The sequence below is a fragment of the Phyllopteryx taeniolatus genome, unplaced genomic scaffold, assembly GCF_024500385.1.
Source record: "Phyllopteryx taeniolatus isolate TA_2022b unplaced genomic scaffold, UOR_Ptae_1.2 contig_28, whole genome shotgun sequence".
Lineage (NCBI taxonomy): Eukaryota > Metazoa > Chordata > Actinopteri > Syngnathiformes > Syngnathidae > Phyllopteryx > Phyllopteryx taeniolatus.
Genome location: NW_026903206.1, coordinates 453,270 through 475,863, shown reverse-complemented (window position 1 = coordinate 475,863; position 22,594 = coordinate 453,270). Strand labels below are relative to the sequence as shown.

General features: G+C 45.2%; 1 protein-coding gene across 2 annotated transcripts in view; it reads left to right on the top strand.

Moving 5' to 3' along the window:
- The first annotated feature begins 1,756 nt into the window (after positions 1-1,756).
- The window catches only part of alg14 (ALG14 UDP-N-acetylglucosaminyltransferase subunit), a 94,441-nt gene continuing 73,603 nt past the window's right edge, over positions 1,757-22,594 (top strand). Inside the window, exon 1 of one of the 2 annotated variants that reach the window (XM_061765195.1) lies at positions 1,757-1,968. In XM_061765195.1, the coding sequence (XP_061621179.1) occupies positions 1,785-1,968 (184 nt within the window). In that variant the 5' untranslated portion in view covers positions 1,757-1,784. The remainder of the gene's footprint in view (positions 1,969-22,594) is intronic. The other variant, XM_061765194.1, reaches the window with a different exon arrangement.

Here is a 22,594-nt window from a genome sequence, read left to right as displayed (position 1 = left end):
CATGCAAACTCCACTGGGATTTGAACCCCGGTCCTCAGAACTGTGAGGCAGATGTGCTAACCAGTCAGTCACTGTGCCGCCACCTTTAATAATGTGTTATTATTATATGTTATTATGAAGAATTATTATATTCATTTATGTAAAAACACTGATCATATTAATGGTTTATGACAATCATTAGAAGACAGATAAATATCAATATACAACAATCTATTTTGATGAATCAATATACAATTTATTTCTATAACTCACTGCCAGTGTTCACATTTTCAAATAATCACTTTTACAGCGCGGCACGGTGGCCGACTGGTTAGAGCGTCAGCCTCACAGTTCTGAGGACCCGGGTTCAATCCCCGGCCCCGCCTGTGTGGAGTTTGCATGTTCTCCCCGTGCCTGCGTGGGTTTTCTCCAGGTACTCCGGTTTCCTCCCACATCCCAAAAACATGCATGAATTGGAGACTCTAAATTGCCCGTAGGCATGACTGTGAGTGCGAATGGTTGTTTGTTCCTATGTGCCCTGCGATTGGCTGGCAACCAGTTCAGGGTGTACCCCGCCTCCTGCCCGATGACAGCTGGGATAGGCTCCAGCACGCCCGCGACCCGCGTGAGGAGAAGCGGCTCAGAAAATGGATGGATGGATGGATCACTTTTACAGCATTTCGAGAAAATCACAATGTCCTGTCAGTAGTGAGCTATTTTTAAAACAGGCCCCTGGGCTACTCTTGGGGCCCTTGGAGGCTACCTGGTGACCCCTGCTATATACTATGGGAGGAATGTCTAAGTGATGTAGACGAAATAGCTATTGATTAAAGATTCAGTGACTTTCTAGACCATGCTTTTTTTAAAGCAAATTCCCATCTGCTCAGCTATGGTAGTGGCATCACATTGTATGAATAGGTAGATACAACACACTCCTTTTGACCTGCATGCCTATGGTGACGCTAAGCTAGTACGGGAGCACGAAAACCTAAAGATCGAGGATGACGGTACAACTCCGTACAATTACGACAAGAAAACTGGAAGTAACCTTTAACAGGTAAACATATTTTTGGGCCTTTTTTCAAATGTTATGTATTGGTAGTCAACGTTTTGGCGGTGACAAAAAAGTAAACCTCATGAAAATAGGTTCAGAAATAAGCAGGTTACGACTTAATTTAAATGTCCATGCATTGCCTGTGACAAAAAAAAAAGAGAAAAGGTCTACCTCCCCAACATGGCCGCCTCGTACGTACGTCAGTTACCCGGGCTGCTACAGTACCGCCAGTCTTCATACAATGAGTTCCATGTGCTGGTAGATTCGACACGCCCATTGAGCTCTGTGCTGACGGAACGCTAAACTAGGGAGGTCAAAGTCGTCAGTACATTCCATGAGTGCGGGCGGCAAGAAAAGCAAAAGACCACGATGCCGGTAGATTGTGCTGCATACGGTTCCGTAAAACGGTATACAATTACGACAACGGAAACTGGGAGTCCCTTACATATAAAAAAAACGTGTTTTTTTCCTCAAATGTTGTTTATTGATGACGTACGCTTTGGCTTTGACAAAACAGCAATCCTCATTAAAATTGGTTGAGAAATTAGAACGTTACGACTTAATTTCAGTGTCTATGCATTGCCTTCAATGGGAACTTTGACCTCCCTGACATGGCCGCCACATAGGCATGTCATTTAGACGGGCGACTATGTTGAGCTGGCGTATCTACCCATGTAAATCTATGTGACATGTGACACACTCCGATAGAGTAGGTGGCGGTATAGGCATTGAAATATGACTTGACTCGCCAATGACGGAAATAAGTGTTTTATACCGTGTTGATGTGGCTGTCATGACTGTACCATTAGGATCCGTTTTTGTTGTTATAGCATGCTTGCTATTTATTATCCGGATATATATAGTTGTCAGGAATGGGCAAAACTGTAAACCTGGAAACAAAGGACGGATTACTCTACTTGTCGTTGCGGGATCAGGTAAAATTGATAAGAGGCAATGTACGATTGAGGTTCTATGACAACTGTCGCAATGTGGGGTGTTGTTGGTTCTTGAGCGTTTTATGCTTTGAATGTTCCACGTTATAATTGAGCAAACTCTAAATCCGTTACCACCCGCCAGATTTGGTCTAGGTAGTCTTATTCACCCTGCAAGAGCTGAACTACGAGCAAACTTTTAAATACAGTACTCAGTTACTAAACAATTTGAATAACGAGAGGCAGTCATTACGGAAAATGCCATTTCGTATGATTTAAAAAAAAAAAAAAAAAAAAAAAGCTTTTTTGAGCAATAATTTGGAATCTGAACAAAGCTGACACCGAGCGTATACTACATACCTAAGCACTACTGTTGTACTGCAACATGAAAAAACTAAAAATTATCACTTAAATAACTTGAAACTGAGAATGGAATTTGATTAAATACATATTGCGCCATGCATTTGTACGATTGTACTGGTTTTTAATTCTTGAACAAAAGTCGACCAACAATTTTGCCTGAATTGTGTTTACCAAGAAAAGAACACTGTACCTTCTTTAAAACAAACAGCAGGCTCAGTTATGTTCTGGGGTTGTTTTGGTAAATCTGGCAGAAGGTGTCTTGAACCTATGTGGCGTGCAAAGAGATCTCAAGACTACAGGTATGTGCCAAAAATTTTGGAAAATATTAAAATATATATAAAATATATTTATTTCAATAATTTGCTTCAAAAAGTGAAACTTGTATGTTATATTAGTTCACCACACACAAAGTGAAATATTTCAAGCCTTTGTTTACATTTTGATGATTATGGCAGAAAGAGAAAAAAATAAACAAATCCAGTATTTTGCAAAATTAGATTTCATGTGATCAACAAAAAACGATCTTAAACACAGAAATGTTGGCCTTCTGAAAAGTGTATTAAAGTAATATGCCCTCAGTACTTTGTTGGGTCTCCTTTTGCATTAATTACAGCATCAAGGCGGCGTGGCATGGAGGTGATCAGCCTTTGGCACAGTTCCGGTGTTATTGTAGCCCAAGTTGCTTTGATAATGCCCTTCAGATCGTCTGCATTTCAGGGTTTCTGTTCCCCAAAACCATTACTGACTGTGGAAACTTCAGACTGGACTTTAAGCAGCTTGACTTTTGTTCTTTTCCACTTTTCCTCCAGACTCTGGGACCTTGATTTCCAAATAAAATGCAAAATTTACTTTCATCTCAAAAGAGGACTTGGGAACACTGGGCAACAGACCAATACTTTTTCTCCTTAGCCCAGCACAGACGCTTCTGATGTTGTTTTTGGTTCAGGAGTGGCTTGACACATGGAATTCTATAGCTGTAGCCTATGTAATGTAGACATCTGTATGTGGTGGTGTCCACTCCTTATGAAGCTTATTTCTGAATCGCCGTTGCTTGACAATCCTCTCAAGGCTGCAGTCATCCCTGTCACTTGTGCACCTTTTCCGGCCACATTTCCCCCTTCCTCTTAACACTCTGTTAATGTACTTTGATACAGCGCTGTGTGAGCATCCAGCTTCTTTTGCAATTTCTTTTTGAGACATCTTCTCCTTATGGAGGGTGTCAATGATGGTTTTCTGCACAACTGTCACGTCAGCAGTCTTCCCCATGATTCTGAAGCCTATAAGCCAGACTGAGACAATTATTATTATAATTTTTTTGTCCTGCTCGGCTGTTAGGTCAAGCAGAATAGAGATCTTTATCCCTTTTATGCAGGAACAGTTTTACTGTGTCGCAGTGGAGTTTTTAAGCTTCTGCTGTGGTTTCTTAGTATTATAATTGAACATTATTGCGAATCAGTGTCGAACAGAACAAAGTTTCTAGAGGGGAGAGATAAACAAAGACAAAGCACTAATTGTAAGCAGGATGAGAAAAGTAAGTCATTACATTATCGACAACAGTGAAACATTAAATATGAGTGTTGCATGGGGCTATAGTGCTACAACCTGTGAGGCAAGGACAGGACAAGCGAGAACAGGACAAGGATAGGAAAAGAAGCATGCAGGACAAGGGTCATGAACCCGGCTGTCCAACTGAAGTGTGGTGGGATTGACTATGTAAATTATAAAAGTCGATAGGACAAGAGTTTAAGTGAGACAATTTAAAGGCTGAGACAATTTAAACACCTCTGCCGGTGTTTTGCAATAATTAGCTGACAAGATTGGGACACAGGGAGTCTAAAATGTTTAACTTTGTCATGATATTCTAATTTTGTGAAATACTGGATTTGTTTATTTTTTTTTCTTTCTGCCATAATCATCCAAATTGAAACAAATAAAGGTTTGAAATAGTTCACTTTGTGTGTGGGGAACGAATACAACATACAAGTTTCACTTTTTGAAACCAATTATTGAAATAAATGGACTTTCCTTCGATGTTAAAATTTTTTGGCACATACCTGTATAAAGGCATTCTGGAGCAAAATGTGCTGTCCAGTGTCAGTTACAAGTCTTCGGTATTACAACGGGATAAAACACCAGCTAATAAAACACAAGAATGTCTAAAAACAACAAAAAGTCAGACTGTTGTGAAGTGGTTCACTGATGGTGTAGTGATAGACTCGCCTGACTTTGGTGCGTGCAGCGTAGGTTCACTTCCCACTCAGTGATGGTGTGAATGTGAGTCCGAATGGTTGTCCGTGTCTGTGTGTGCCCTGGGGCTGACCGGTGACCAGTTCAGGGTGTAGTCCGCCTTTCGCCCGAAGTCAGCTGGGATAGGCTCCAGTGCCCTGTGACACTAACCAGGATAAGCGGTGTTGAAAATGGATGGATTTATGTTCTGAAGAGTTCTGATATAAATACTATTGGCCATCTGTGAAAGAAGCTGAAACATACAGTCTGGAGAAGACACCCTTCAAACCTGAGAAGGCTGAAGAACTTTGGTCATGGTTAGTGGGCCAAAATCTCCTGTTGAGATACCAAAATAACTGTCATGCGAGATTCACAGAAATTGTTTTATTGCAGCGATTTCCTCAAAAAGATGTGCAATAAAATATTAAGTTTGGAGTAGGCTACTATAATTTTTGTCAAGGCAATTTGTTAAGATAATTCTGTTAGAGCCTCCCTCCGCCTTCAGGTGGGGGGGACGGGTCCTGACGGTTGTTTGTGCCTATGTACCAAACAGCAGTTCAGAGTACCCACCCTTTTTGGAGTCCTTGGAGGGGGTGCTGGAGAGCGCTCCCGCTGGGGACTCCATCGTTCTACTGTGGGACTTCAATGCTCACGTGGGCAATGACAGTGAGACCTGCAAGGGCGTGATTGGGAGGAACGGCCCCCCCGATCAGAACCCGTGCGGTGTTCTGTTATTGGACTTCTGTGCTCATCACGGATTGTCCGTAACGAACACCATGTTCAAGCATAAGGGTGTCCACACGTGCACTTGGCACCAGGACACCCTAGGTCGCAGTTCAATGATCGACTTTGTGGTCGTGTCATCGGACTTGCGGCCGCATGTGCAGCCGCATGACACTCGGGTGAAGAGAGGGGCGGAGCTGTCAACTCCTCACCACCTGGTGGTGAGTTGGCTCCGATGGTGGGGGAAGATGCCGGTCCGACGTGGCAGGCTCAAACGTATTGTGAGGGTCTGCTGGGAACGTCTGGCAGAAGGAATTTCAACTCCTACCTCCGACAGGCGGAGGCGGGGGACATCGAGTCAGAGTGGACCATGTTCCGCGCCTCCATTGCTGAGGTGGCCGACTGGAGCTGTGGCTGTAAGGTGGTCTGTGCCTGTTGTGGCAGCAATCCCCGAACCTGTTGGTGGACACCAACGGTGAGGGATGCCGTCAAGTTGAAGAAGGAGTCCTGTTGTCCCTTTTTGGCCTGTGGGACTCTTGAGGCAGCTGATGGGTACCGGTTGGCCAAGCGGAATGCAGCTTTGGTGGTCGCTGAAGCAAAAACTCGAGCATGGCAGGAGTTCGGTGAGGCCATGGAGAAAGACTTCCGGACGGCTTCGAGGAAATTCTGGCCCACCATCCGGCGTCTCAGGAGGGGGAAGCAGTGCACCATCAACACTGTGTATAGTGGGGATCGGGCGCTGCTGACCTCGACTCGGGACGTTGTGAGTCGGTGGGGAGAATACTTCGAAGACCTCCTCAATTCCACCGACACGCCTTCCCATGAGGAAGCAGATTCTGGGTTCTCTGAGGCAGGCAAGGCCCCGGGGGTGGATGAGTTTCTCCCGCAGTTTAATAACACATGACCTGTGCAAATGCTCTGGATGTTATGGGGCTGCCATGGTTGACATGCCTCTGCAACATCGCGTGGACATTGGGGACAGTGCCTCTGGATTGGCAGACTCGGGTGGTGGCCCCCCTTTTTAAGAAGGGGTACCGGAGGGTGTGTTCCAACTACAGGGGGATCACACTCCTCAGCCTCCCTGTTAAGGTCTATTGAGGGGTGCTGGAGAGGAGGGTCCGTCGGGAAATCGAATCTCAGATTCAGGAGGAGCAGTGCGGTTTTCGTCCCGGCCGTGGAACAGTGGACCAGCTCTACACCCTCGGCAGGGTCCTTGAGGGTGCATGGGAGTTTGCCCAACCAGTCTACATGTGTTTTGTGGACTTGGAGAAGGCGTTCGACCGTGTCCCTCGGAGAGGTCTGCGGAGGGTGCTTCGGGAGTATGGGGTACTGAACACACTGATCCTGTTCGGTCCCTGTATGACCGGTATCAGAGGTTGGTCCGCATTGCCGGCAGTAGATCAGACTCATTTCCGGTGAGGGTTGGACTGCGCCAAGGCTGCCCTTTGTCATAACTTTTATGGACAGAATTTCTAGGCGCAGCCGAGGCGTAGAGGGGGTCCGGTTTGGTGGCCTCAGTATTACATCTCTGCTTTTTAAAGATGATGTGGTTCTGTTGGCTTCATCAAGCCGTGATCTCCAACTTTCACTGAAGCGATTCGCAGCCGAGTGTGAAGCGCCTGGGATGAGAATCAGCACCTCCAAATCAGACCATGGTCTTCAGTCGTAAAATGGTGGTGTGCCCTCTTCAGGTTGGGGATTCGATACTGCCCCAAGTGGAGGAGGTCAAGTATCTTGGGGTCTTGTTGGGAAGAATGGAACGACAGGCGGATCGGTGCAGCCTCTGCAGTGATGCGGATTTTGTATCGGTCCGTTGTGGTAAAGAAGGAGCTAAGCCGAAAGGCGAAGCTCTGAATTTACCGGTCTATCTATGTTCCTACCCTTGCCTCGGAACACCTCCCCTCCCTGGTGAGGTGTTCCGGGACGACCCAGGACACGCTGGAGAGACTACGTGTCTCGGCTGGCCTCGGAACGCCTCGGGATCCCCCCGGAAGAGCTGGATGAAGTGGCTGGGGAAAGGGAAGCCTGGCGGTATAAGCAGTAGAAAATGGATGGATTGATGGATTCTGTTAGACTGCAAAAATAACAATGCCTGATTTACATTTGTTCGGTTTCAATAAATTATGTATTATTATGTTTGTCAGTTTCAAGTTGTTTTAGTTATAATTGTTGTTTTTTCTTACATTACAGTCACTGTAAGGTGAAAATAAGTGTCTTATAAATTTTACACACCACAGAGAAGAAAGTTTTTAAAAATAAGTATCTAAAATGAGGCTTCAAAAGCGTGAAAAATTGAGACGCTCTCTCAGCTCTCGGATGCTGTTGGAATGCTGAAAACCCACTCCGCTCAAGTTTTAACTGTCAATTGAATACATTCGTACATACGACATATGCCAACCAGTGGTGTACAGTCAGGCCCTGTAAGGCCTTTTCTGCTGGCCGAAACACGATCCGAAGTGCTGACCTACATTAATAATTTAAATGAAATAGTATTCATTCCATTTCCACACTCTATTATCCCCATTTCATAACCATTCTTCCCAACTTTCATTAGTGCGTATTACACTCTAAGAAGAATTGGGTTAAAAATAACCCAAGTTGGGTTCTTTTTAGCCGGCAGGGTGGACGACTGCACATCCGCCTCACAGTTCTGGGGACCGGGGTTCAAATCCCGGCCCCGCCTGTGTGGAGTTGGCATATTTCTCCCCGTGCCTAGGTGGGTTTTCTCCGGGCACTCCGGTTTCCTCCCACATCCCAAAAACATGCGTGGTAGGTTGATTGGAGACTCTAAATTGGCCGTAGGTGTGATTGTTAGTGCGAATGGTTGTTTGTTTCGTGTGCCCTGCGATTGGCTGGCGACCGTTTCAGGGTGTACCCTGCCTCCCCCCCCCGAAGATAGCTGGGATAGGCTCCAGCACACCCGCGACCCTAGTGAGGATAAGCGGTAAAGGAAATGGATGAATGGATGGGTTATTTTTAACCCAAATGCTGGGTCAAAAAGGGACCAACGTCTACATGGGTCAATTTGACCCCAAAATTGGGCTATTCATTTGACCCAGATTTTTTAGGATCAATGAATGACCCAATGTTTCGGGTCAAAATAACCCAACATCTTGCATTAAATTAATAACCCAGGTATTTGGTCAAATGGACCCAAGTAGAGGCGGCATGGTGGATGACTGGTGAGCACATCTGCCTCACAGTTCAGTCAAATACGGCCTCGTCTGTGTGGCGTTTGCATGTTCTCCCTGTGCCTGCGTGGGTTTTCTCTGGGTAATCCGGTTTCCTCGCACATCCACAAAACATGCATGGTAGGTTTATTGAAGACTCTAAATTGCCCGTAGGTGTGAATGTGAATGATTGTTTGTTTTTATGTGACCTGTGATTGGCTGGCGACCAGTTCAGGGTGTATAGTACTGTCGCCCAACTCGGGAACAATGAGTCCCTGCAACTTAACATCACGGAATACTGGTACAGTAATCCTCTGCTATATTACGGTTCTTGCTTCGTAGTCCCACTATATTGCAGATTTTTATTACAGTTGTTACTCTATAATTTTATACTGTTTGTACAATATTTTTGTTTTATCCATTTCACTTGCTCTCTAAGTATTTTATATGTTTAGGTCTGTCATGATAGCAAATGTTTGAGGATGATCAATTATCCCCAGAACTATTATGACAAACGATAGTGTCGTTGTTTTTTTATGCCACTGATATAATGATAGAAGAGCATAATAATTCAAGTACGTCCTTTTTGAGAGCAATTCACTTTTAATGCTAAGAATAATATAAGCGGCATAACCAGTCATTAAAACTCATTCATTGCCAGCCCTCACAGTTAACAAGGAAATCTGATTTTCAAAAGCTGTCAATGGTAACATAACTGAACAGGCAATATACTGCCAATCAAGTTTCCAGTTGGTTAAAAAAAGTGCCAAGTAGCAACATTAATAACATCACAAGTAGACTTTACACCGATTTTATTGGCCTTAACGGTATTGGCCGATAATTAGCATTTTATGCTGATCGGCTTTGTCATAATTCGCCAACCCGATCGATGACGTCATTCGGCTCCGCAAAAGACATTTACTCAAATTTTTGTGCGTCTCAAACCGAGGCTCATCAAACGAGATCCATGCAATTTATAGGGTTATGCAAAAGAAATGTGAAATTGAACACGGGTACACTCAGAAAGATTTGACCATTGTCTACTTAAAAAAAAAAGGCAACAAAGAGAGAGTTACCATAATTGAATAGATTTTAATTCAACTTTGTTGACAACTTAAGTAAATTAAAACAAAACTAGTAAATTGAAAATAATGATATCATTGGTTGAAGTATTTTGGATCTACTTAGAGTGAAAGTTGATCTTTTTACATACAGTGGCTGAAATAAGTACATAACACGTCAACATTTTTCTCACTAAATATATTTCCAAAGGTGCTATTGACATGAAAATTTCACCAGATATTGGCAACTACCCAACTAATCCATTCATATTAAGAAAGTAGAACAAATAAGCTCAGATATTAGGTTATGTGTAATAATGCGAAATGACACAAGGGAAAAGTATTGAACACGCCAACTGATATTTATTTAATACTTTGTACAAAAGCCTTTGTTTGCAATGACAGGTTCAAGATGCCTCCTTTATGGAGAAACTAGTCTCATGCATTGCTCTGGTGTGATTTTTGCCAATTCCTCCACACAAGCAGTCTTCAAATCTTGAAGGTTCCATGTGCTTCTTTTATGGACCTTGAGTTTCAGTTCTTAACATAGATTTTCGATTGGATTCAAGTCAGGTGATTGGCTGGGCCATTCTAGCAGCTTTATTTTTTTTCTTTGAAACCAATTGAGAGTTTCCTTGGCAGTATGTTTTGGATCATTATCCTGATGAAATGTCCACCCTCGTTTTATTTTCATCATTCTTGTAGATGGCAGTAGATTTTTGTCAAGAATGTCTCGGTAGATTTAACCATTCATCCTTCCTTCAGTAATGTGAAGCTTACCAGTACCATTTGCTGAAAAGCAGCCCCACATGATGACCATGATGATGTTCCCCCCTCTGAACTTCACTGTTGGTATGGTGTTTTTAGGGTGATGTGCAGTCCCATTTCTCCAAACGTGGTGCGCATTATGGCATTCAAAGAGTTCAATTTTGCTCTCATCAGAGCAGACTATATTCTCCCAGTATTCAACTGGTTTGTCCAAATGATGTTCAGCAAACTTTAATCACAGGTGGTCCTTGACTCTTGGACAACTCTTCTGATTATTCTTTGCGCTCCTCTGTCAGAAATCTTGCGAAGAGCACCTGATTGAGGCAAATTTATGGTGGTATGATTGGCTTTCCACTAGACTTTACATTGATCTGATTGGCTTGATCGGTATCAGCCGATACTTAGCGTTTTATGCTGATCGGCTTTAATGTCATAATTTGCCGATCTGATCAATGCTCCACAAAAGACATTTTCTCCGCGTCGCCATCGTGCACACTATATTTGAATCTAAAAGCTAGTTTATCTCTAGCCTTGCCGTGTCTTTTGACAGAGAACTGTAAATATCTGACCGCCAATCAAGTTATTTAAAAAAAAAAAAAAAAAAAAAAAACATGTCGGCAGTGTATGACAAACAACATGTCTGAGACAGACAATACGTAATGCCTGGATCAGACTACAAGACAAATTTGGTCTTTCACGATTACACTATGTCAGACTACTGCAATAAAATCTTGTATTCCGATACCACCGCATCCCATCTTTTACAATCACAGGGCTTTATCTTGTCAACTCAAACGCCACCGGATACACTCGTTACCGTGGCGACTACAACAACAATGGATTGCGCCCGCATGTATTATGAGAACAAAATGGGGAAAAATGTGGTCATGGTCACCGGTGCTCGGGAGAGGACTTTCATTCAAGGATTGCTCAAGGTATGTTCATGTACTTTTAATACGATACGGCTCGCAAAAGCAGGAAACAAAATGTTACGTAGCCTGGCAAGCTAGTGCTTGCACTAACAGTTGTATGTAAACATGCCGGCGTTCTGTCGAATCATGTTCTAAAATTTCAGTGTGTCTTCTTCTTTTCCTTTCGGCTTTTCCCTTTAGGGGTCGCCACAGCGCGTCATCTTTTTCCATCTCCTGCATCCTCCTCTCGACTACCAACTGCCCTCATGTCTTCCCTCCCGACATCCATCAACCTTCTCTTTGGTCTTCCTCTACCTCTCTTGCCTGGCAGCTCCATCCTCATCATCCTTCTACCAATATACCCACTATTACTCTTCTGGACGTGTCCAAACCATCGAAGTCTGCTCCCTCTAACTTTGTCTCCAAAACATCGAACTTTGGCTGTCCCTCTGATGAACTCATTTCTAATTTTATCCAACCTGGTCACTCCGAGAGCGAACCTCAACATCTTCATTTCCACCACCTCCAGCACTGCTTCCTGTTGTCTCTTCAGTGCCACTGTCTCTAATCCATACATCATGGCTGGCCTCACCATATAAACTTTGCCCTTCATCCTAGCAGAGACTCTTCTGTCACATAACACACCAGACACCTTCCTCCACCCGTTCCAACCTGCTTGGACCCGTTTCTTCACTTCCTGACCACACTCACCATTGCTCTGGACGGTTGACCCCAAGTATTTAAAGTCCTCCACCCTTGCTATCTCTTCTCCCTGTAGCCTCACTCTTCCCCCACCACCCCTCTCATTCATGCACATATATTCTGTCTTACTTCAGCTAATCTTCATTCCTCTTCTTTCCAGTGCATGCTTCCATCTTTCTAAATGTTCCTCCAGCTGCTCCCTGCTTTCACTGCAGATCACAATGTCATCTGCAAACATCATGGTCCACGAGGATTCCAGTCTAACCTCATCTGTCAGGCTATCCATCACCACTGCAAACAGGGTGGGGCTCAGGGCTGATCCCTGATGAAGTCCCACGTCCACCTTAAATTCGTCTGTCACACCTACAGCACACCTCACCACTGTTCTGCTGCCCTTGTACATTCCCTGTATTCTTCTAACATACTTCCCTGCCATTCCAGACTTCCGCATGCAATACCACAGTTCCTCTCTGGGTACTCTGTCATAGGCTTTCTCTAGATCTACAAAGACACAATGTAGATCCTTCTGACCATCGCTGTACTTTTCCATCAACATCCTCAAGGCAAATAATGCATCTGTGTTACTCTTTCTAGGCATGAAACCATACTGTTGCTCGCAAATACTCACATCTGTCCTGAGTCTAGCCTCCACTACTCTTTCCCATAACTTCATTGTGTGGCTCATTTATTCCTCTATAGTTCCCACAGCTCTGCACATCACCCTTGTTCTTAAAAATGGGCACCAGCAAACATTTCATCCATTCCTCAGGCATCTTCTCACGTGCTAAAATTCTATTGAACAAGCTGGTCAAAAACTCCACAGCCACCTCTCCTAGATGCTTCCATACCTCCACAGGAATGTCATCAAGACCAACTGCCTTTATATTTTTCATCCTCTTTAATGCCTTTCTAACTTCTCCCTAATCATTGCCACATTCTGGTCCACCACACTTGCCTCTTCTACTCCCCCTTCTCTCTCATTTTCCTCATTCATCAACTCCTCGAAGTATTCTTTCCATCTATCTAGCACACTACTGGCACCAGTCAACATATTTCCATCTCTATCCTTAATCACCCTAACCTGCTGCACATCATTCCCATCTCTTGCCCTCTGTCTGGCTAAGCTGTATAGATCCTTTTCTCCTTCTTTAGTGTCCAACCTGGCATACATGTCATCATATGCCTCTTGTTTGGCCTTTGCCACCTCTACCTTTGCCCTATGTATTGTCTCAATGTATTCCTTTCGCCTCTCCTCGGTCCTCTCAGTGTCCCAGTTCTTTCTTCTTAGCTAACCTCTTTCCTTCTATAATTTCATGTACTGTGAGGTTTCGCCACCAAGTCTCCTCCTCTCAGAAGGTACACCAAGTACTCTCCTGCCTGTCTCTCTGATCACCTCTGCGTAGCTTGATGCGCACCCGACAAAAATAGTTGCTGCGCGTCGAACGCCACAGATATCATCTCTCGTGATTGGTCCGTTTTAGTCACATGCTGTGATGACGTAGTCAGCGTGCCCCGAGGTTCTACATACCATCTACGTCTCCGCCTTCTCGAGCGATTTTGCAGCATAATTCAACATATCATCTGGTCATCACGGTCCATTTATTCTGTCGCGGTCGCCATTGTTGTTGCTTTGTTCCTTGTTACTGAAAGGAAAGTAGAAACGGCTGCCAGAAATGGCCCAAAAAATGCATAGGACACGCCACCCTGTGGTGTCCTCGCCAATACCAGCAGTAGCGACACCCTCGACTTGGAGGTGAACTGCAGTACATTTTCAAAACTGCGCGCGCGGGTTGCGCTCAAGTATAAAGGATAGTCACCGGATAGTCGCAGTGACGTCAGCGCGGTCGCCGTCTACGCGAGTACAAAGAACTTAACCTCACAAATGTGCTTCTGGAAAAATGGTCATAAATTCCCATAAACACACTCCTAAACTTTGTGGAAAACCTTCCCAGAAGAGTTTAAACTAATATAACTGCAGAGGGTGGAGCGATGCCATAATAAATCTTATTGATTAAAAATGGGATGTCATTTATTCACATTCAAATGGGTCAAGGCAGGGGAGTGAATTCTTTTGGCAATATAGTGTATCAATGCTGCTAGTAGTGCTGGGCAATATGGCCTAAATTTGATATCACAATATTTTTTTTGCCAAATGTCGATGTTTAATATGACTCGATATTTATCGCATTAAAGTTAAGAAATGTATCAAACTGAACCAGACCAAATTGGTTTACATTATAAAACAATGTTCATTTAACAATTATAAACATCCATCCATTTTCTCGACAGCTTATCCTCACTAGGGTCGCGGACGTGCTGGAGCCTATCCCAGCAATCATTGGGCAAGTGGCGGGGTACACCCTGAACTGGTTGCCAGCCAATTGCAGGGCACAAACAAACAAATTTGCACTCACATTCACACCTACGGGAAATTGAGAGTTTTCAGTTAACCTACCATGCATGTTTTTGGGATGTGGGAGGAAACCAGAGTGCCCGGAGAAAACCCACACAGGCACGGGGAGAACATGCAAACTCCACACAGGCGGGGCCGAGGATTGAACCCAGGTCGTCAGAAGTGTGAGGCAGACTCTCTAACCAGTCGTCCACCGTGCCGCCATTATAAACATCCATCCATCCATCCATTTTCTGAGCCGCTTCTCCTCACTAGGGTCGCGGGCATGCTGGAGCCTATCCCAGCTGTCATCGGGCAGGAGGCGGGGTACATCCTGAACTGGTTGCCAGCCAATCGCAGGGCAGATAGAAACAAACAACCATTCACACTCACTCATGCCTACGGGCAATTTAGAGTCTCCAATTAATGCATGTTTTTGGGATGTGGGAGGAAACCGGAGTGCCCGGAGAAAACCCACGCAGGCACGGGGAGAACATGCAAACTCCACACAGGCGGGGCCGGGGATTGAACCCGGGTCTTCAGAACTGTGAGGCCGACGCTCTAACCAGTCGTCCACCGTGCCGCCCCATTATAAACATTACAAGTTAAAAAAAAAAACTTTACCTTTCAGGTTTTATCAAATATAATGATCTCAAAATAAAAGAAGGCACTATAACAAACAGGGTGTATGTGCCTTATTTCAACATACTATCTCCAATTGCAAATTTTATGTGTGCTCTTCTATACTACCCAAAATTGTAAATAAATAAATAATACATTTCAAATACGATAGCACAAAAATCAAAATAAATAAATTCAGAGAAAACCTTCAAATTAATGTAAGAATAAGAAGACAACACAACAATATGATATGACTTGTAAAACAGAGCTTGGATACTCTTAAAATCTCACAAATTATTGCAAAAATAAGCTTCAGTCTCCTCCAAACGTTTTTTGTTGTAGTTGTAACTGAAGACTTTTGGGTTTCCGGTCAAAAGATTAATATGAGACAGAAGTTCAGCTTTTATTGAACGGTATTTACATCTAGATATGTTAAACAAGTCTGGAAAGAGCACCATTTATTTGAAGCCACCCACTTTTCAAATGAGCACAAGTATTGGAACATGTGACTGTTGGGTGTTTCTAGTTCCTCAGGTGTTGCCTTTTAGATTGATTGTTTAAACATTAGATAGTTTTTTTTTTTTGGCTTTGGGTTTCACCTGTGAAAACTGCATTTGTTGTTAAGCCAACATGAAGACCAGAGAGCTCTCTATGGGAGAAAAGTAAACCATTTTGAAGCTGAAAAAAGACATAAAATCAATCAGAGCTATTGCACAAACATTTGGCATAGCCAATACAACAATTTGGAATGTCCTGAAAAAGAGAGAAACTACTGGTGTACTGAGCAACAGACATCAAACAGGCCGACTGGGGGTATCAACAGCAGTTGATGACAGAAACATTGTGAGAGCTGTAAAGAAACACCCAAAGAAAACAGTCAGGCTGAAGGGAGAAACCCCCAGAAACAAACAAGAACTGAAAGAGGCTGCAGTAAAGCCCGGAAAAGCATTTCAAATGAAGAATGCAAGTCTGGTGAAGTCAATGGGTCGCAGGCTTGATGCAGTTATTGCAAGTAAGGGTTATGCCACCAAATATTAACTGTTATTCACTTTAAGTTAATTTAATAATGTCTGTTATAAAACAGCCCCCCCTGGTGGTGGGGCTCGAAGGCGAGCGCCTGGTGGCCGGGCCTGCACCCATGGGTCCGGCCGGGCACAGCCCGAAAGGGTAACGTGAGTCCCCCGTCCCATGGGCTCACCACCAGTGGGAGGTGCCATAGGGGTCAGGTGCAGTGTGAGCTGTGCGGTGGCCGAAGGCGGGGACCTTGGCGATCCGATCCCCGGCTACAGAAGCTGGCTCTAGGGACGTGGAATGTCACCTCTCTGGCAGGGAAGGAGCCCAAGCTGGTATGTGAGGTCGAGAAGTTCTGACTAGATATAGTCGGACTCGCCTCCACACACAGCTTGGGCTCTGGTACCAGTCCTCTCGAGAGGGGTTGGACTCTCTTCCACTCTGGAGTTGCCCACGGTGAGAGGCGCCGAACAGGTGTGGGTATACTTATTGCCCCCCGGCTCGGCGCCTGTATGTTGGGGTTCACCCCGGTGGACGAGAGGGTAGCCTCCCTCCGCCTTCGGGTGGGGGGACGGGTCCTGACTGTTGTTTGTGCCTTTGCACCAAACAACAGTTCAGAGTACCCACCCTTTTTGGAGTCCTTGGAGGGGGTGCTGGAGAGCGCTCCCGCTGGGGACTCCATTGTTCAGTTGGGGGACTTCAATGCTCACGTGGGCAATGACAGTGAGACCTGGAAGGGCGTGATTGGGAGGAACGGCCCCCCCGATCAGAACCCGAGCGGTGTTCTGTTATTGGACTTCTGTGCTCGTCACGGATTGTTCATAACGAAGACCATGTTCAAGCATAAGGGTGTCCACACGTGCACTTGGCACCAGGACACCCTAGGTCGCAGTTCGATGATCGACTTTGTGGTCGTGTCATCGGACTTGCGGCCGCATGTCTTGGACACTCGGGTGAAGAGAGGGGCGGAGCTGTCAACTGATCACCACCTGGTGGTGAATTGGCTCAGATGGTGGGGGAAGATGCCGGTCCGACATGGCAGGCCCAAACGTATTGTGAGGGTCTGCTGGGAACGTCTGGCAGAATCCCCTGTCAGAAGGAGTTTCAACTCCCACCTCCGACAGAACTTTGCTCATGTTCCGGGGGAGGCGGGGGACATCGAGTCCGAGTGGACCATGTTCCACGCCTCCATTGCTGAGGCGGCCGACCAGAGCTGTGGCCGTAAGGTGGTCTGTGCCTGTCGTGGCGGCAATCCCTGAACCCGTTGGTGGACACCAACGGTGAGGGATGCCGTCAAGCTGAAGAAGGAGTCCTATTGGGCCTTTTTGGCCTGTGGGACTTCTGCGGCAGCTGATGGGTACCGGCTGGCCAAGCGGAATGCAGCTCTGGTGGTCGCTGAAGCAAAAACTCGGGTATGGGAGGAGTTCGGTGAGGCCATGGAGAAAGACTTCCGGACGGCTTCGAGGAAATTCTGGTCCACCATCCGACGTCTCAGCAGAGGAAAGCAGTGCACCACCAACACTGTGTATAGTGGGGATGGGGCGCTGCTGACCTCGACTCGGGACGTTGTGAGTCGGTGGGGAGAATACTTCGAAGACCTCCTCAATTCCACCGACACGCCTTCCCATGAGGAAGCAGAGTGTGGGTTCTCTGAGGCGGGCTCTCCTATCTCTGGGTTTGAGGTCACCGAGGTAGTTAAAAAGCTCCTCGGTGGCAGGGCCCCGGGGGTGGATGAGATTCGCCCAGACTTCCTAAAGTCTCTGGATGTTGTGGGGCTGTCCTGGTTGACACGCCTCTGCAACATCGCGTGGACATCGGGGACAGTGCCTCTGGATTGGCAGACTGGGGTGGTGGTCCCCCTTTTTAACTACAGGGGGATCACACTGCTCAGCCTCCCTGGTAAGGTCTATTCAGGGGTGCTGGAGAGGAGGGTCCGTCGGGAAGTCGAATCTCAGATTCAGGAGGAGCAGTGTGGTTTTCGTCCTGGCCGTGGAACAGTGGACCAGCTTTACACCCTCGGCAGGGTCCTCGAGGGTGCATGGGAGTTCGCCCAACCAGTCTACATGTGTTTTGTGGACTTGGAGAAGGCGTTCGACCGTGTCCCTTGGTGAGTCCTGTGGAGGGTGCTTCGGGAGTATGGGGTACCGAATCCCCTGATACGGGCTGTTCGGTCCCTGTACGACCGGAGTCAGAGTTTGGTCCGCATATCCGGCAGTAAGTCGGACTCATTCCCGGTGAGGGTTGGACTCCGCCAAGGCTGCCCTCTGTCGCCGATTCTGTTCAGAACTTTTATGGACAGAATTTCTAGGCGCAGCCAAGGCGTACAGGGGGTCCGGTTTGGTGGCCTCAGTATTGCATCTCTGCTTTTTGCTGATGATGTGGTTCTGTTGGGTTCATCAAGCCGTGAGCTCCAACTCTCACTGGAGCAGTTCGCAGCCGAGTGTGAAGCGGCTGGCATGAGAATCAGCACCTCCAAATATGAGACCATGGTCCTCAGTCGGAAAAGGGTGGCATGCCCTCTCCAGGTCGGGGATGAGATCCTGCCCCAAGTAGTGGAGTTCAAGTATCTTGGGGTCTTGTTCACGAGTGAGGGAAGAATGGAACGGGAGATCGACAGGCGGATCGGTGCAGCGTCTGCAGAATGCAGAATGAATATGCTTTCTGTGTCCCTGCTAATTTTTGTGTGTCTCAGACGTGGAAAACTCATTAAATGAGATCCCTACATAGGGGAGGCTGGATTTGAACCCGAGTCCTCAGAACTGTGAGGCAGGTGTGCTAACGAGTCGCACACCGTGGCGCACCAAAAATACATTTCTGATTAATTAAAATAATCGTAATAATAAAAATATACAAGACATGATTCATTTTCTTTGTCATGGTATACCGAAATTAAAACCGCCACATCCACTGAAAATGTTCACCTGCTGAAAATGGCCCAAAACTGCATTTTTGGCGTCCCTGCAAAATAATGTTTCTCATTCAGACATCCCGTCCAAGACGGGATGTTGTGATGACAAAAGGAAAAACTGCAGCCAGCACCACCTGACTTGCTAAACGGGCACACAACATTCAGATTAGCCTCAAGACGATAGCCAAAGCTAACGCTGCTAGCCACATACAGCAGCTCGTAATTTGAAGTCTGTCAGTCAGAATGTTAATCTGCGCTCCCTGAGCATGCTTTAATGTTTATTGACACCCCCCCCAAATTGGAATTTACTATAAAACTAAGTGCACAACAAAAATTATTATCCTGATTTTATATTTAAATATAAGATACATCCTTTTCGAAATCGACAGATTAATGCTAACAGTCAATGGAAAATCCTATTGACGGGCGAGCTAGTGTTAGCATTTGGTCACGGGAGGGACTGACATTCAAATAACGAACATTCACACACAAACGCCGTAGTAACATACCTACAGGTAATATAACAATACTCAGTCATATATTCTTCCTAATCTGTGAAAACTAGTTTATTATTGTGACTATCTTCTTCTCTTTTTTTTAGTTTACAGAAAACGAACAGCCCCATGCATGCAGCCCCATGCATGCATCCCACCACACTACCCCTAAGAGGCCAAGGCGCACACAGCAGGAACAGCAGTCATTGATTTATTTTTTTTCCTTGACTTAGACATTAAATCAGACTAAACTTTTCCTGTTTTCGATCAATTAGGATTACCAAAATTATTTCTATTTGATAAATGCCAGAATAATGGGAGGATTTTATTTTTTTAATTATTATTATTTTTAGACAACTATATAGACTACAGTCATAGCTAAAAGCCTTAGCACATTTATAGCCATGAATATATTTATTTTTCTTTTTTTCCAATTTCTATTATTTTTTTCAATTTCTATTATTTCAATATATAATTATCCATCCATCCATTTTCTGAGCCGCTACTCCTCACTAGGGTCGCGGGCGTGCTGGAACCTATCCCAGCTATCATCGGGCAGGAGGCGGGGTACACCCTGAACTGGTTGCCAGCCAATCGCAGGGCACACATAAACAAACAACCATTCGCACTCATATTCACACCTACGAGCAATATAGAGTTGTCAATTAACCTAGCATGCATGTTTTTGGGATGTGGGAGGAAACCGGAGTGCCCGGAGAAAACCCACGCAGCCACGGGGAGAACATGCAAACTCCACACAGGTGGGGCCGGGGATTGAACCCTGGTCCTCAGAACTGTGAGGCAGACGCTCTAACCAGTCGCCGACCGTCCCGCCAATATATAATTAATTCACCGTATTTTCCGCACCATTAGGCACACCAGATTGTAAGGTGCAGTCTCAATTACGGGGTCTATTTCTTAAGCCATACATAAGACACACCGTATTATTTGGCACACGCTAAAAGAAGAGCATTTAAAAATACACTATTTTATCTTATTATTATTATTTTTTGATCAATCTTTTTTTCACAAATCCATCAAAGTCCTCATCTTCTGTATCTGAATTGAACACTTGGGCAATTTCGCCATCAAACATGGTGGGTTCCCTCTCGTCCTCGTCGGAGTCAGTCTTGTTGCCGGGTGGCTGATCAACAATGATGCCGGCTTTCGCGAAAGCTTGGACAACAGTCAAAGCAGATACCTTAGCCCAGGCATCCACAATCCATTCACATATGGTGATGTAACTCGCCCGGCGCTGCCTCCCAGTCTTAGTAAAGGTGTGTACGCTGTCTCTCATTCATCGCTCCCATGCCACTCTCAACTTCACTTTGAACGCCCTGTTTACACCAATGTCCAGTGGTTGGAGTTCTTTTGTTAATCCTCCCGGAATGATGGCAACTCTGAATTCATTTGCTTCACTTGGTTTTTCACAGGAGTGGTGATATGGGCGGGCATGGAGTCGCAGATCAACAGCGACGGTAATGCGTGGAAAAAAACATCCGGTCTCATAACATATACCTCTCAGCCACTCTCTCATTTTCTCCTCGTTCATCCAGCCCTTTTGATTGGCCTTAGCAATGACTCCGGCTGGAAACTTTTCTTTTGGCAGCGTCTTCCTCTTAAAAATGACCATAGATGGTAGTTTCTGTCCATTACTGTGCCAACTAAGAACAACAGTGAAAGCCCACTTCTCATGCCCCGTGGTGCGTATGGATATCGTGCTGGTCCACTTTTTCTCCACAGTATAGTTCACGGGGATGTCAAAAGTGAGAGGGACCGTCTCCATTTTGGTGATGTGGTCGGGCTGCATCTTTCTGTCCGTAATCTTGTTGCTGCAGTAGGTGTGGAAGATGGTCATCTTTTGTTTATAATCCGCTGGCAGTTGCTGCGCCACGGTAGTCCTTGCGCGGATGGCGAGATGGCGCATTTTCATAAAACAAAAGCACCAAGACGGACCTCCTTGAAAGTGTTCGATCTTCATGTCTTGTGCTATCGTTATTGCCTTCAGTCGAATGGTGACTGTTCTTTGTACAAGAATCCATTGTTGAAGTTGGTCCATTGTTGAAGTTGGTCTTCCAAATCGAGCCACCTCGCCTTGTTCCCGCGGAAACTCTGTTTTGTCTTCTTAACTTTCAGCTCAGTTCATTCTCATGCTTCCTCCACTTCCGAACCATAGATTAATTGATTTTGAATTCTCTCGCGGCTGCTCTATTCCCATTTACAACCGCGTAACTGATAGCCTGTAGTTTGAATTGTGCCTCATAAGCATGTCTCTTCGCTGATGCCATTTCCGGGTGTCTGTAGCCAAACAAATGTTGTTTTGCAGCATACCGGTAGTACAATATACCTACCGGAGGCGTGGCGGAGGTAAGCGTACGTAGTGTACGTCGGCGGGAAATGGTCAATCAAGCGCAGCACTTACCAAAATCCCACAACAACATTTTTCAGATTTTGGAACTCAGTGCACCGGGTTAAAAGGCGCACCATCGATTTTTGAGAAAATTAAAGGCTTTTAAGTGCGCCTGATAGTGCGGAAAATACGCTACTTTCTCATGTATTTTTTGGTTGTGCTTTTAAGTTATATTTAAAGTTGAGTTTTGATAGTTGAATAAATAATATTTTTTTAAAATAAATAGTTGTTTATTAATTATAATTTCAATATCAATCAAAATTATCGTTTTTATTAATTTCCATAATTGGACAGCCCTAGTGTAGCTTCCCTTACCCCGTTCCTACTGCGCAGGCGTGCAAGAGCTGCGAAGCAAACTTATTGGACTCAAGGATTATCAGTATCGGAATAGGTAGCATAAAACATTGATCGGAGCACCCTCAATTATACATGGTGTGCAAAACTTCAAGACACAAGCTAAAGCATTGTTGGAATGTCAATGCTAAGTTCAAATTGAAATAATTTTGTACTTGATTTATTCTTTTAAGCCTTATTATTAATTTGTGCAGTTGCAATGCTTTGATTTTAGTGAGGTTAGTCCAGCGTCATCACCATGTACGGGGGCCATTATAAATTCTGACTGGGCCACCACAACTTGGCCAGGCCACCACTCACAACGCCTTAACGTTTGGACCCTGAATCACAGGTTTCTGCTTCAAATGTGCGTAAGCACGATTTAAGTACAAATCTGTGCGTATGCACAGTTAGCGAATGAGGCCCTATGAAACTGTTGATATGCGCATTATCAGGGTAAATGCCCTTGGCCCTCCTTTCCTGCATCACGCATGAAAGACCTGAGAGCGCCGTGGTTAGCCAAACCACCATTTCCC